Source organism: Schistosoma haematobium, chromosome 1 (genome assembly GCF_000699445.3).
Source record: "Schistosoma haematobium chromosome 1, whole genome shotgun sequence".
Lineage (NCBI taxonomy): Eukaryota > Metazoa > Platyhelminthes > Trematoda > Strigeidida > Schistosomatidae > Schistosoma > Schistosoma haematobium.
This window is the reverse complement of record NC_067196.1, coordinates 42,982,172-42,995,064: the sequence shown is the minus strand read 5'-3', so window position 1 is coordinate 42,995,064 and position 12,893 is coordinate 42,982,172. Positions and strand designations below refer to the sequence as shown.

Here is a 12,893-nt window from a genome sequence, read left to right as displayed (position 1 = left end):
AGGCTGCCTAGTGAAACTAGACAAATTGAGGCAACACACTAATAAAACTACAGGACAGTAATCTAAAGTAAAAAAACAGTTAGTCATTTTAAATCCTAAGTATTACCAATCCAGGCAATTTAATTCGAAGCAAATCAACTTTAATAACAAATTTATGTGCTAATTCTTCATTACCAATACAGTTATTCGCAGTTATTGTTGGTATTCGACAAATATTTATATTGTTACAATATGTCCATTCAATGCTTATTTTTTAAACTGTTATGTCAAGTAAATCGACAATTTTACTTTTTAATTAGAAGAATAATTTGAAGCAATTAGTCTCTTTGATAAATTTCGATAGTGTAATAAGAAGACGAAGATTATCATAATTATGTAATATATTAGTACAATATATTTCGAACAATCTAATCATACATATACTTGTTAAGAACATTTATATATAAAACTAAAAGGTCAACTGGACTAGAAATAGAGGGTAAGAGGAGACAAGGGGAATAAACAAAATAATGTGAAAGAATAATAATAATTTTAATAAAGCTAAACCAATATTCATGATATAGACTTATAAAAAATCAGACAGTATACTGTAATTGAGAAATTAACATCATATGCTATATGTATTATTTATAACTTATTCTAAAATCTAACAACCATTGACATTCAAAACAGTATTAAGACGGAAAAAACTACGTTTCATTGATACAAAACAATCATAATATGATCGTGGATAACAGATGATGTTTATTGACATTATTCAATAAACAACCAATCAGCTAAACAGTAGTAACCAACATATGATCTGGATCAAACTAATAGACTAATCAATATGTTTTTCTTTTACATTAGTAACAGTGTGGTTTAATACAATATAGATTAGTTTCCTCATTGTATTAAACCACACTGTTACTAATGTAAAAGAAAAACATATTGATTAGTCTATTAGTTTGATCCAGATCATATGTTGGTTACTACTGTTTAGCTGATTGGTTGTTTATTGAATAATGTCAATAAACATCATCTGTTATCCACGATCATATTATGATTGTTTTGTATCAATGAAACGTAGTTTTTTCCGTCTTAATGCTGTTTTGAATGTCAATGGTTTCCTCATTGCCCCCGAATGCCCTGGTACGACCGAGAGTGGGGAGAGTCCGCTCTCCCTCTGGAAATACTCTCACACGGCCGCGCGTATACAGCCTCTGCCAGGGAAGTCCTACTCATTGCCTTCTCGTGGTGGGGGTGTTGTTTACGAAAATGAGAGGACGAAAAGCGAATGTCCGGCGCTTTAACCGGATCACAAACCAATGGTGCACATGGGCTCCAGTATCCTGCGGGAACAAATGGCCTATGAACCAATCGTTGGTCACTGGCTACCATGGGATTGCATCTCCTTACGATGCTCCACTGCCTTGTGGATTAGACCTTTAGGTCAAAGGCTCGGGGTGTGGCCCCCTAAGATAACCACCTGCTTCGGTTTGGGCACCCGGGCAGTATCACAGCCCACACACAAATGATGAACTCTTTATGTCTATGGAAATTACTTTTCTCACTTCGAAAAACAATCAATTGATTCAAATTATTATCATTAAAATTATTGTCATTATTAATACTATTATTATTATTACTATTATTGTCATTATTATTATTATTATTTTCCACATTATTCACCCTCTTTTATACTTATACAGCGGCTCGTCTTTGGTGGAAATTAGACTGTATCTAAACGTTCTCGAGTCACTGTCCAGTTGAAAATTGTATGCTACCACCGAATATTAGTACTGAAGCAGTTTTTCTGAAACCACGTGCACCATTCAAACTGGCTGCCTTCAATGTTCGCACACTTATGCAGGTTGGACAACAGATAGGGCTGGCTATGTCTTTGGAAAGCCTTAATATCGACATTTGTTGTCTATCCGAGACCCGTATTCAAGACTCTGGCGAAGAACTACAAATTCGATCTCCATCTGTCGCTTCGAAAAGCTTGTTTCACGTGCGCTTATCCGGGGACCCTGTGGCATCTTCGTCTGGTCTTGCTGGCGTTGGTGTCGCACTAAGCGCTAGAGCTGAGGCAGCACTAATCGATTGGATCCCCATTAACAGTCGGTTATGTGCTGTTAGATTGGAAAGTTTCATCAAAGTGAGAAGAAATCGGCGTGAGAAACGATGTCTTTTCGTCATCTCCGCCTATGCCCCGACAGATTGCAGCCCGGATGCAATCAAGGATGAATTTTACCACCAGTTATCTGTTCTTCTCCAGAAAGTGCGTTCGACAGATATTGTAGTACTAGCCGGAGACATGAATGCTCAGGTCGGGCGTCTAGGCACAGAAGAGAGTCGTTTAGGTGGCCGATGGGGACTCGTTGGTCTCAGGTCAGATAACGGGGACCGTCTACTGCAACTGTACACAGACCACAACCTGTTTCTGGCTAGCACTAACTTTCGGCACAGTCATCGCCGATGTGCTGCCTGGCGTCCTCCCTCTGCATCTCAAGCATGGACTCAGATTGATCACATCGCGATCAGCTACCGCTGGCGTGGTTGTGTACAAGACTGCCGCTCGTTTCGGAGTACCTATCTGGACTCTGACCATGCCTTGGTCTGCGCCAATCTTACCTTACTTTTCAGTGAACAACGAAGTGACCGCCATCAACGGATTGATATTAGCAAGCTGGTTGCAACTTCTGTTGCTAGTAAGTATCGAACCGAGCTAGCCTCTAGGCTAGCTACCATTCCACCGAAAAGTATAGATGAGCGTTGGTTGCAATTGCATGACGCCATAAAAATGGAGGGTAAAACCGCTTGAGGCTTCGCGAAACGTCCCGCTTATAAGCACTGGGTTTCTTCTGGTTCTTTACAACTCATTGAAGCCCGTCGGTCTACTGCGAATGACCGTGAGTTTGACCATAAACGAAGGATGTTACGTAAGGAAATTGGGCAAAGCTTGCGTAAGGACCGAGAAGCCTGGTGGTCGATGCGTGTTAATGAGCTGGAAGCAGCAGCTGCATCTGGTAACTACCGGAAGCTCTTCCAACTCATCCGAGTCACTGGCAGCAAAAAGTCTGGTGTGAGTGAAACAATCTACGAGGATGATGGGATGCCAATCACTAACATCCATCGACGTCTTGGACGATGGGCAGAATTTTTCGAAGGGCAGTTCAACTGGCCTGCTGCTCCGGCAACATCGGTCAGACTGTCCTGCCCTCCATGGCCGGTGACGACCGATCCACCAAACGAGGAGGAAGTCCACAAGGAACTCCAACTCTTGAAGTGTTACAAATCACCTGGCCCAGATGACTTACCTCCGGCTCTTTTTAAAGATGGTGGTGACTTTTTGACTAAGGAATTGACGACGTTGTTTACAAAGGTTTGGGAACTAGAGAGTGTACCAACGTCATGGAATGAGTCGATAGTTGTCCCTATCTTTAAGAAGGGTTCACGTCGTTCCTGCAACAACTATCGGGGGATAAGTCTACTTCCGATTGCGTCCAAGCTAGCGGCTTCCGTCATTCTTCGTAGGTTGTTCAAAACCCGAGGAAGATTGACTCGCGAGGAGCAGGCTGGTTTTCGTTCTGGTCGAGGATGTATTGATCATATCTTCACCATCCGCCAAATGTTAGAACACCGCCATACTTATCAAAGGCCAACAATCGTAGTGTTTCTTGACATCAGGGCTGCCTTCGATTCGTTGGATAGGACTGTTCTCTGGGATTGTCTATTGAAGAAGGGTGTGCCTGAGAAGTTTATTAACATCCTAAAAGCCCTATATAAAAACACCTCAGGCAGAGTGAGGGCATACAACCATCTCTCTCCATTGTTCCATTCGAGCAGTGGGGTTAGGCAGGGTTGCCCAATCTCACCATTCCTCTTCAACTTTGCCATCGATGACATTCTGGAAACAGCTCTGATGAATGTAAGTAATGGTGGTGTGGATCTGTTGCCTGGAGAAAGACTTCTCGACCTTGAGTATGCAGACGATATTGTCTTACTGTGCGATACATAATGCCCAAGCTATGCAATCCGCACTTAATCAGTTGGCAATCAGTGTCCGATAGGTATGGTATGTGCTTTGCACCTTCGAAGTGCAAAGTACTTCTACAAGACTGGCAGGATTCCAATCCTGTACTCACCCTGGATGGTGAGCAGATAGACGTAGTCGAGAAGTTCGTGTATCTGGGTAGCTGCATAAGTGCTGGTGGTGGCGTGAGTGATGAGATCAATGCAAGTACAGTGAAAGCCAGAGCGGCTTATGCCAATCTGGGCCATCCTTGGCGCCTTCGTGATGTTAGTCTGACTGTAAAACGTCGAATCTATAACGCGTCGGTGAGAGCAGTTCCCCTCCACACTTGTGAAACCTGGTCTCTTCGAGTTGAGGATGTTAGACGACTCTCTGTGTTCGGTCATCACTGTCTCCGAAGGATTGCTGACATTCAGTGGCAACACCATGTCAGTAATGCAGAGGTTCGGCATCGTGTGTTCGGGCACAGAGATGATAATTCAATTGGTGTCACCATCTTGAAACACCGACTTCGGTGGCTTGAACATGTTCTACGAATGCCGTCCCAGAGAATTCCACGTCGTGTATTATTTGTCAACTCTGGAACTGGTTGGAAAAAGCGGAGAGGTGGTCAGTGTATGACATGGTGTCGTGGTATGAAACAAAGCTGCAAAGGGCCGGCTTGTGTTGGTCTTTCACGACTCCCTGGTTGGGGTCCGAGAGATGGTGCGACACAGTGGCTAGAGACGTTATCAGATATGGCTCAGAATAGAAGCCAGTGGCGATCCTGCTGTAACCTTCTTTTACTTTCTTCATAAAAAGTGGTTGTGTCTCTCTTACCTGAAAGATTTCTTCTGATTGTACCTTTCCGTTGCCTCGTTACTACCACACTACCTTACACCAATCTCTTCGTTATTGTTCTCTTTTTTTTTTGCGCTCCTTAGTTTTTTTATATATTTCTCTTCGAATTCTCATTGTTTTGTGTGGCGCATATATATTGGCGCTCTTGTGTACCAATATTCATGTGTTCAAATAAATAAAAATAAATAAATAAAGTTTCCTCATTGTCTACATTTCAAGTGTTTCATTTTTGCTTTGTTTGAAGGTTCAACTTTAAAGACATGTAAATTATCAACTAAAAATCAAATAATCTACATGGATAGGCTAAACTAAGTGTGTATTTTTTATGTGATCGGTATGTTAAGAGAATATTTAAACCACAATGTTAGAACAATAAAGATGTTCAAAATAAAAGAGAACTAAAAACACAGGTTATCAAACAACGATGATTTACAATGATTCGCTATAAACAAAAGTACGAAAACAGGTGATATCAGTTGAAAAAACATTCTAAGTGAAAGATAAAGTGCGAAGCAACATACCAATTAATTGAGGCCAAATATACGCCAATTGTGTTTCATCTGGACCATCAACATGTAAACATCCGGCTAGTAATTGTGAACAACTCTCAGGGCAGACATTATTGAGTGACTGAGCCTCGCATATAGCACAAAATCGATAACGTGTAATGCCTAAAATACATTGAGATTGAGCTACAACCTGATGAAGACACAATGAAGGAAGAAAATAAACGTGTATTATTATTATTATTGCATTATTATTGTTTATTAATCATTAAACCAAAAAATATGTAGTTTAAAATTTTTTTGTCTTATCAGTAAAAGTACTTAACACTGGAATTTTTCTCCTTGGAAAACTGCTTCTTTGGAATTATTTACAAAACAATTGCGAATTTTATCTGTAACTATTCAAGTATTTTTGTGCCGGTCAAACGCAATAACTCCATGAAAATTGCACTAAAATATACGATTTCAAAAATTATTTATCTTTGATTTGTATTAAAGAGATGATAAGTTAACATTGATGGTTTGATTAGGGTTTTGCTTGGTAGTTCTTTTATTTATTTAATAACGCTTATTATCCAAGTTGGTTTGATGATGAGAATTGTAAGCTGAGAAATCATTAAAGGGTTACTCGGTAGCAAACGTATACAACTATCTAGAATTGAATAATAAATTCGAGCGAAAGTTGGCTTTGGACAGCTGAGTGGTATAGAAGCTTGGATACATTAAATACGATTTAGATAAATACTACCATATAATAACGTTCTTAGTACATTCTGTTCAACCTGAGATAAATTATTGGTTATTCCAAGAACATAAAAGTCATCGAGATTTAGAACTTTATTATTAATTTGATTGATTGACATTTTGCAAATCAAGTATTTACTGTATGGTTCTCAGATTTTACTAAGACGTTCTGTAATTTTGCGTTCAAATACATTCGAATGTCTCCACTTGTGTTCTCGTTCACTACACCAGTAGCATACACCACACTCGTCCCTCCTTTAAAGTGGCCATTTTTGTAGTAGTTCTGTTCACCGTACCACTTTCTTGTTTTCTGCAGTCTGTGCCACATTCCCCGTCAAAATGTCGAGTCTGCGCCGCGTCGTTTTCATACCAATCATTCTTTGTTCTCGTTCTATTTCTTTGATCTTCTTAACCTTTCACCTCCAGGCATCTCGCTTCCGATTGGCGATACATACTACTTATATCTGTCAATCTCAGTAGCACACACCACACTACTATTATTTAGCTTCATTTGTTATTCATTTTATTAATTTTATCTTGCTATGTCGTGGTATGACAACTAGAGCTGATGAACATCTATAGCAGATTAAACGTTAATTGCGACTGACTATGTAGTTACTGACTTAAAAAAGGACTTACAAATCTTTGACAGGCATTTAGCACAATATTGTGGATTATTCTGTTATAATGTGGTTGAAGTAGATCAGTAGGAAGTTTTAAACCTAGGTTTTATGTTATCTACAACTCGCTGACAAGGCATATATACATTCTTGGGGGAAATTGTGCTTCCAGTGACAATAGAGCCAACATTACAGTTGTAGTTGGAGACACTATAACTCAGATACTCGGGAAGTGATGGACTTACAGCATGAATGAGGGATTTTCACTGGATGACTACCAAGTCACAAAGTGAGCACAAGTTTCCTCAAGATCACTGATACGCCTAGTTGATGAGTGTCAACTAACATGAAACACGTCCGAATATTCTGGATTATTTGTTGAAGATTGCATATGTACCTGGTTGATGTGCTGACTAATACGATATCTATGTTTCGACTTTATTTCTTATTGCACCAAATTACCCGATAGTTTTAGTTTTGAGGAAACATCTAGTATATATATTAGTTTTTGAAGTGAACAGATCAACTAAACATTGATAATGTTATTAACAAAATATTTATTTACACACTAAAACGTATTAGAAAGTATATGCTTGGATGTTACATATAACATAAATAATTTAAGGGTACAATTTTGGTGAACATTTTACAGTATCATGATTTTTTTCGGGAAAAGCAACAAGTAACGTATACTACATTAACATTTTGTTAACAATCAGCACCTAACTGAATAAGAGTGATTTAATGATCAGATTGTAATTCAATTTCTGAATTAGCAGTTTACAATGATATTCGTTTTTCTCTTATTCAATTGAAAAAATATTTTTATTGAATCTAGTCATCTTTGCAATGTAGTATGTGAACATGGAAATCCGTAGATCAGATTACCTTTATACAGTTGATAACCGGTGTTTTCTAACATAATTAACAAAATTTATCAGTATCTTAACAACTGACACCACTAGTTGTAGAGTAAGAAGTTTATTATTGTTTACTGTAAAACCACTAGGTTTTCAAACTAGGATAAACACTAAAAAACTTTTAATAATAATAAACTTTCAAATAGACACTTCAGAAATTCGCATCATATTGAGAGTGAAAATTGTTTTTCACGTTATTATGGTACCATGTGATTGTAAAGATTGACAGAAAGCAAGATAATAAGAAATGTCTCGTTTTCCTTAGACTTATCCTAGTTAGGACCAGTGAAGAAACTATACATACATGTATGTAATGTAGTATTTGAAGTATGAAGTCTTCCAAGTAAACGTTTTCTTATTTCTTAGATGAAATCCATGAACTATCATCGAACAAAAAATTAAGCAAATGTTTGTGTTGCATCAAAGAAATAAGGAAATAAACATATACCTGATCAACCAGATAGTGTAATAATTTGCTGGTAACAGATAAAACATTGACCAACATACGAGCGGGTGGATAAGCTTCCAACATACGAGCGTGAAGTCGGACATCTACATCATCAAACGGATGTAACTGTGCAATCTTTTCAGATAAACAACGAATTCGCCTAGATTCACTAGCTTCATCAGTACCACCAACCCCAGGAAGACTGTTACCAAACGAGCCAGTGTTAGGCGAAATCGAGCTGAAAGGAGGACTGGAATTAACCTGTCCAGATTTTTCAATCAAACTAACTATACTGTCACGAAGTTGACTGAAGAAATTTTTGATTAACACACCGAGCTGACCCTGCTGACCTGCCATATATTGTTCTAAATCGGTGAAAAACCCGAAGAAGAAATTTTTATGCAATTTATAATTGTATCCATAAATCCGACTGAAAAATTGATGTAAACGTCCTTTAGCTTGTTTTAAATCAGCTTGAAAAATTGCTGTGTAGAAAAATAAATAAATGAAGACCGACTAACTGTACTGTGTAGAATTAAAAGATAATAAACAAAGGAGGTAAAATATTTCGAGTTACTGCAGACCATTTTCTCAGCACCACGAACAGCTGAGTTATATGAGAATAAAATGTACGAAATCTTTACTCTTGATAAAATCTGAGTCCATCATTACCGCGATTGTTGCCTTGATAGTGGTCAGGCTTGTATACCGTGATGGTTCAATAAAGTTATATTCCTTGGACTACTTGTTCTGAAGTTCTACTATGTTGAGAATACCTGTTGTAATCCCAAAAGACAAACATTTTAAGTCAAACAGCGGGGTTGAACTGACATCTGTACTAGTGTGGTCAAAGGAAGGCGTTTCCTACAGATACCCTATATTTCCATTCTACTTCTCCATATACAGAAGTAGGGGTTAGAGGCTGGTTACTAAGATGATACAACCATTCCATATGAATGGCTGGTGGTGGTTTAAAAAATACATACTTAAGATAGAAAAAACTACTCAAAAGATGATATGTATGAACGGCCTCAAAACTGATGCACCTTGACCACCACTACTAGCCAATGTTTTTTCAGACCCTGCAAGAACAACTACTATACGAAATGGGTAATCAAGAAGTGTAAACTACCCGTACAAATTTAACAGAACCGGAGCTAATCATATTGTTAATCGAACCACTTTCCCGGCTTTTGACAATTTTGGTTTTATCATCTACCCTTCTGCTCTGACTTGATTTCATGTGTAATCATTGCCAACGACTCGAGTTTACAAAATGTTAGGCGGGAACTTGTGGTATTTCACGATAGAGTGAAGATAACACTGGTCGTCTACTGAATTTATGTTCAGATACCTATTTTTTTGAAAAACACTGACTTGAAACGTGGAAAGAAACGTTTTCTAATCTAGTGAATGCAATATACTTACAGAAAAAGACAGACAAACTATATTACTATCGGTCCTATTTGAAAAGGCTGCACAAAAGGCTGTTACTCCTGTAGTATATATCTGAGCCTAGACCACTCTCTAGTGTGAGCACACATTTGTCTTAGCCTTACTAAAAGGATGAAAATTGCAGCAAAAAGACATTCTTGGACTTGGCTAAAAGGAAATGTAAAGGGTTGTTTTTAAGGAAAAACTGACAAGGAACTTAGTCTACTACAAAGGTGATGTTCACCCTGAGATAGTCTGGTGTAAAAATAGCATTAACCTATGTAAGCAATCAAAGTCGAAAGGTTAAGAAAGACCAATAGATTTCAGATACCATAACACTCATATTAGAAGGGTGTGAATAGGATGAGTAGCAAGGAATATCGATCGTGGATTCACAGAAAGCTAGCGAAATGACCAGTAGTAATGGTAGGGTGGAAAAGCAAAGGAAATGGAAGAGGTAGTATTGATAGGTACCAACAGACAACTGCATAAACTTGTCGAAGAGATGAAGGCTAAAGTTATTCATTAAGGAAACTGTCTGAAGAAAGCGAAGTCGTGATCTACTCCGAGACTAGATGACAAGCACAAAAAGTCAAACATTTACAGGAAACGGTTCAATATACATCCGTTTCCTCATTGTTGTCAGCAGATTCGGTAGGATATGTATATTTTAGAACACGAAAGTAGCTTTATTTAACAATTATTACTAGTTATTCAGTGTTCCAACACTTCATTGACCAGAATGGCATAAGACTTACATTCAAGCACGGCACTATCATTGCTCATTTTCCAGGCAACTTGTAACCATGAGTTGGTTTGCTTTATAAGTTGACGCTGACCCACTGAGTACATTTCATGTTCCATGCTTACATCACAACAGGAAGTACCGGTTACAGGACAAATGTTTGATGTAGGACCTTAAAAAATTAAAAATAAAAGTTATTGTATCCTACCAATGATAGTTGAACTATGAACTCCTGTTAGTATAGTATACCGTAATTTCATCCATTCTTGTTTGAAGGTGGTGCAATCAAGAGCATATGCTGATGTGCACAATGTCACTATTAGTAAAATGCTTCCGGAAGTTCGCATAACTTCAAAGCTAATCATTGCAGAGGCACTTTATGAAGAGCAACAGTAATAAGAGCAGGAATACAGTGGACACTAGTGGTTCATAATGATAAATGCTAAAAGAAAAAGAAAAATGTAGGCAAAGAAATTTGTTAAAAACCCAAAATTTTGAGTAGGTTGTTTAGCAAATTAAAATAATCACGTACTCGCATGAAGTTTAACTTTATACTCAATGGTTATTTAATTGCTGAGATATCATAAGTGTTAAGTTTTAAATGATACTTCCAACTTATAAAGCACTACAATAAAAAATATACACTAAGTATTAGTATTCCAGTACAGTACGTATTCATGTTAAGCGACGGTCGTTTAGAAATAAAGCAATAACAACTTGGGCGAAAGATGTGTTGGGTTATTGACAGTTCGAGAATAAAATAAATAAGGAATAAATATGGAGGACGGTCTTCAAGTTCATGACTTAGGAAACTACCTATTGTTAGGACACAAGGTTATTTCCTTTGTTATTCATAACAGTGATTAGTTAGTGAGATCGCTTTTATGAAGTAAGAGTCTATTTTCATACTTCACACACCGATAAATTATATTTCACAAATGCTGAAATCTATAATGATAACTAGGAAATGAAAAGGCTAGAAAAACTAAAAATGGTACTGAATCAATTTATAAAGCCCTTGATTCCATATGAATTATTATTTATTTATTTATTTGAACACAAATATTGGTGCAAGGGGGCACCAAATATATACGCGCCACACAAAACAATCAGAATGGTAGGAGAAAAAAAGAAGGTAAGGGGCGTAAAAGAGCAAAAAAGAAGAAGAGGAACAATAACGACCAGATTAGTGTAAGGAAGTGTGATGATAATAATAATAATGGTAATAATAATATTAATAATGATAATGGGGGAAACGGAAAGGTACAACCAGAAGAATTCTTTCAGTTAAAGAAGATACAACCACTTTATATGAAGAAAGTGAAAGAAGGTTATAGCATGATCGCCACTGGCTTTTATTCTGAGCCATATCTAATTAGGTCTCTAGCCATTGTGTCGCATCATCTCTCGGACCCCAGCCAGGGAGTCGTGAAGGACCAATACAAGCCAGCCCTTTGGTAATAATACCTATAAACACTACGATTGTTGGCCTTTGATAAGTATGGCGGTGTTCTAACATTTGGCGGAGGGTGAAGATATGATCAATACATCCTCGACCAGAACGAAAACCAGCCTGCTCCTCGCGAGTCAATCTTCCTCGGGTTTTGAACAACCTACGAAGTATGACGGAAGCCAATAGCTTGGACTCAGTTGGAAGTAGACTAATCCCCTGATAATTATTACAGGAACGACGTGAACCCGTTTTAAAGATAGGACAAATATCGACTCATTCCATGACGTTGGTACGCTTTCTAGTCCCCAGACCTTTGTGAACACAGTCAGTTCCTTAGCCAGAAAGTCACCATCATCATTAAAATGAGCCAGGGGTAAGTAATCTGGGCCAGGTGATTTGTAACGCTTCAAGAGTTGGAGTTCCTTGCGGACTTCCTCCTCGTTTGGTGGATCGGTCGTCACCGGCCATGGAGGGCAGGACAGTCTGACCGATGTTGCCGGAGCAGCAGGCCATTTGAAATGCCCTTCGAAAAATTCTGCCCATCGTCCAAGACGTCGATGGATGTTAGTGATTGGCATCCCATCATCCTCGTAGATTGTTTCACTCACACCAGACTTTTTGCTGCCAGTGACTCGGATGAGTTGGAAGAGCTTCCGGTAGTTACCAGATGCAGCTGCTGCTTCCAGCTCATTAACACGCATCGACCACCAGGTTTCATGTGGAAGTGTAAGAAGTTTGTCTGAAATCCTTGAGATGTTAGGAATCTGTAAAAAAAGCCTGAATAGGGTGGTTTGAAAATAACAAGTGATATGTTCGCTTCTCATGTTTCTTTAACTTCCTTAAGCCCTATTATCCAATATATATTCGACCTCCGTCTGTTTTAAAATACTTCTTTTAGCGAAATTCCTCACACATAGGAGAAACTTTTACCATGTACATATCCGTGTACGTGGCTTTTAGCGGCAGTTCAGGTGTGGAAGCTAGTGATACTATCTGGTTGTTGCACTAAGGAAAGGTACTTGAGAGAAATTTTTTGTTCGTTTGTTTACCAACTTTCAGAGTTACCCGAAGTTTCAATAGTAAAAACATTTTCCGAACAACCTGTTATTGACACTAGATTTAAGAGTTACTGAAATAGCACGAAAACTATGCTGAACTCCAAACT

General features: G+C 38.2%; 1 protein-coding gene across 4 annotated transcripts in view; it reads right to left on the bottom strand.

Annotated features, from left to right (window-relative positions):
* MS3_00009874 (uncharacterized protein) overlaps positions 1-12,893 on the bottom strand; it is a gene marked incomplete at its 5' end in the record, with an annotated part of 55,951 nt that overhangs the window by 40,892 nt on the left and 2,166 nt on the right. For 3 of the 4 annotated variants that reach the window (XM_051218280.1, XM_051218281.1, XM_051218282.1), the window contains 4 exons: positions 5,380-5,557; positions 8,097-8,581; positions 10,289-10,447; positions 10,484-10,717. Coding sequence is in view for 3 of the 4 variants with exons in the window: in XM_051218281.1 (XP_051074125.1) it covers positions 5,380-5,557; positions 8,097-8,581; positions 10,289-10,447; positions 10,484-10,640 (979 nt within the window). Of the gene's footprint in view, positions 1-5,379; positions 5,558-8,096; positions 8,582-10,288; positions 10,448-10,483; positions 10,718-12,893 lie in introns of those variants that run through there. The other variant, XM_051218279.1, reaches the window with a different exon arrangement.